Source organism: Arachis ipaensis, chromosome B6, assembly GCF_059453495.1.
Source record: "Arachis ipaensis isolate K30076 ecotype BB chromosome B6, ASM5945349v1, whole genome shotgun sequence".
NCBI classification, from domain to species: Eukaryota; Viridiplantae; Streptophyta; class Magnoliopsida; order Fabales; family Fabaceae; genus Arachis; species Arachis ipaensis.
Window position 1 is genome coordinate 136,271,972 of NC_142441.1, and position 2,226 is coordinate 136,274,197.

Sequence of the window (2,226 nt, forward strand, 5' to 3'; positions counted from 1 at the left end):
CCAGCCAGGTCGCGTAGGGTAGTTCTCTGATGAAGCTTGCTTCGAGGAGGGCTTCAACCTGTTTCTTGACTTCGGAAGCCCGGTTGGAGGACATCTTTCGTCTCCTTTGTGCCACGGGTTTGTCCTTTGGATCTACTGCCAGTCGGTGGGACATCAGATCGGGATCTCCCTGGCATGTCAGCGGGCGTGAATGCAAACAGGTCTCTGCTTCATCTCAAGAGGCACGAGAGATCTTCTTTGAGGTCGTAAGGGAGGTTCCGGTTGATGAAGGTGTATTCTTTCTTGGTCTGCCCTATTTGCAGTTTCTCCATGTCTCCTTCTGGTTTCGGTCTGGGATGTCCGTCTTGTCGGGCGTCCAGGTCGGCTAGAAATATGCCAGCCGCATCCCGGGATCTCTTCCGTAAGGCTAGGCAGCTGTTGTCACATTCTACCACAGTTTCTCGGTCTCCGTGGATGGTTCCGATGAAGTCATCTTCTGCCATAAACGTCATTAGAAGGTATTTGGTGAAGATAACGGTGGAGAGGTCGTTGATTATTTTTCTTCCGAAGATGACGTTGTAAGCGGTAGAGTCCTTGAGGACCACGAACTCGGACAGAATTGTCTTCCTCTGGTTTTTCGTCCCTATGGTAAGGGGAAGGATGATGGAACCGCCCGGCTTGAGAAAGTTGTCTCCGAGTCCGGTTACTCCATTGCGGTGTGTCTGGTGGTTGTCGTTGCGGAGTCCGAGCTTGTCAAAAGCTCCTCTGAAGAGGATGTTGGAGTCTGCTCCCGTGTCAACCAATATTCTTCTGACTAGCCCGGTTCCAATTTTTGCTGAGATGACGAAGGGGGCGTCTTCTGCCGAGGTGCCGTGGTGGCAATCCTCGGGGGAGAATGTTATTGCTCTATTGGTGGTGGCAGTTGGGTTTTGGTGTCTGACGGCCAGGACCTTGAGATCCTTCTTTAGTGCTGATTTTGATTTTCCCAAGGTGTCTTTGCCCGTGATGACGTTTACGATGATGGTCGGATCTATTTCAGGGCTTTCTCTGGGGGCTTGTCTTTGTGTTCTTAGGTTACGTCCTTCTCTTTCTGGTGATCTCTCTTTTTCCGCACGTCTTGGTTCCCTTATGATTTTGGCGAACTCAGGGAGTTTGTCGTCTCGAATGGCTTGCTCGAGGGCGGCTTTTAGGTCGAAGCAGTCTTGTGTCTTGTGTCGGTATCCTCAGTGGTAGTCGCAGTATAGGATCTTGTTGCCGCCTGTTCTTTCCTTAAGTTGTCGGTCCTTCGAGAGAATACCTCGATCCTCTATTTGGTGGTATATCTCGGTGATCGGGGACGTCAGAGGTGTTTAGTTAGAGAATTTTTCGACTCTGGGGGGTCGGTTTATGTTTGCTGGTTTGGGGTGTTCTTTCTGGTTTTCTCTTGGTGGGGGGTTATGTCGAGGTGCCATGCCGCCGTGTTGTGTGCCGCCGTGCTACCGTTTATTGGCGACTACGACTTGGCTTACTTCCTCGTCGTTTATGTATTCCTTTGCGATGCTCTGGATCTCGTGCATCGTCCATACTGGTTTGGTAGTGAGGTGTTTTTGAAAGTCTTCATTCATGAGCCCGTTTGTTAGGCCAAGGCTTGCGACTGAGTCCGTGAGTCCGTCGACCATTAAACACCTGTCGTTGAAACAATCGAGGTATTTTCTTGTGGACTCGTCTTGTCTCTGGGTGATTCCTAATAAACTTATGGGGTGTTTAGCTTTGGTGATTCTAGTGGTGAATTGGGCCATGAACTTTTGTGAGATGTCGTGGAAGCCAGTTATGGACCAATTAGGGAGGGCGTTGAACCATTTATTCGCTGGCCCGGCTAGGGTTACCGGGAAGGCCCTACATCTGACCGCATCGGCGGCCCCTTCGAGGTTCATTCTGGCCTCGAAGGCTGTTAGGTGCTCCTGGGGGTCCTTAGTTCCGTCGTACTTCATATCCATGGGTTTGGTGAAGCCTTTAGGGAGTTTTGCTTTCAGGATTCTTTCAGTGAAGGGAGTGGCTCCCATTATCACGTGGTCGCTTCTCGTGCGTTTGGCCTCTCGATGTCGTCGGTCGTCGACCGTGCCATGTTGATGAGCTAGATCGCGTGAGATGATGCAGTCGTACCTCTTGCCGTGTCGCCGTTCTGGCGACCTGTCGTGTCCGTGGTCGCGGGAGGCGCTGCGATTGTACCTCTTACCGTGTCGCCGTTCTGGCGATCTGTCGTGCCTG

At 51.6% G+C, this 2,226-nt stretch overlaps 1 protein-coding gene across 1 annotated transcript; it reads right to left on the reverse strand.

Annotated features, from left to right (window-relative positions):
- Nucleotides 1-209: 209 nt before the first annotated feature.
- LOC148562859 (uncharacterized) lies at nucleotides 210-2,021 on the reverse strand. Its single transcript, XM_088491027.1, has 2 exons — nucleotides 1,488-2,021; nucleotides 210-1,187 (listed from the first exon to the last, which is right to left on the reverse strand). Exons 1-2 carry the CDS (start codon nucleotides 2,019-2,021, stop codon nucleotides 210-212), a joined length of 1,512 nt encoding a protein of 503 aa, XP_088347153.1.
- Nucleotides 2,022-2,226: the final 205 nt, after the last annotated feature.

Bases quoted from the DNA above. Each gene is read 5' to 3' on its own strand.
- LOC148562859 (XM_088491027.1), bottom strand. From the start codon at position 2,021: ATGGGAGCCACTCCCTTCACTGAAAGAATCCTGAAAGCAAAACTCCCT. The intron at 1,188-1,487 runs GTAAGCCAAGTC...TACCGACACAAG, and splicing joins AATACATAAACGACGAGGAA to ACACAAGACTGCTTCGACCT.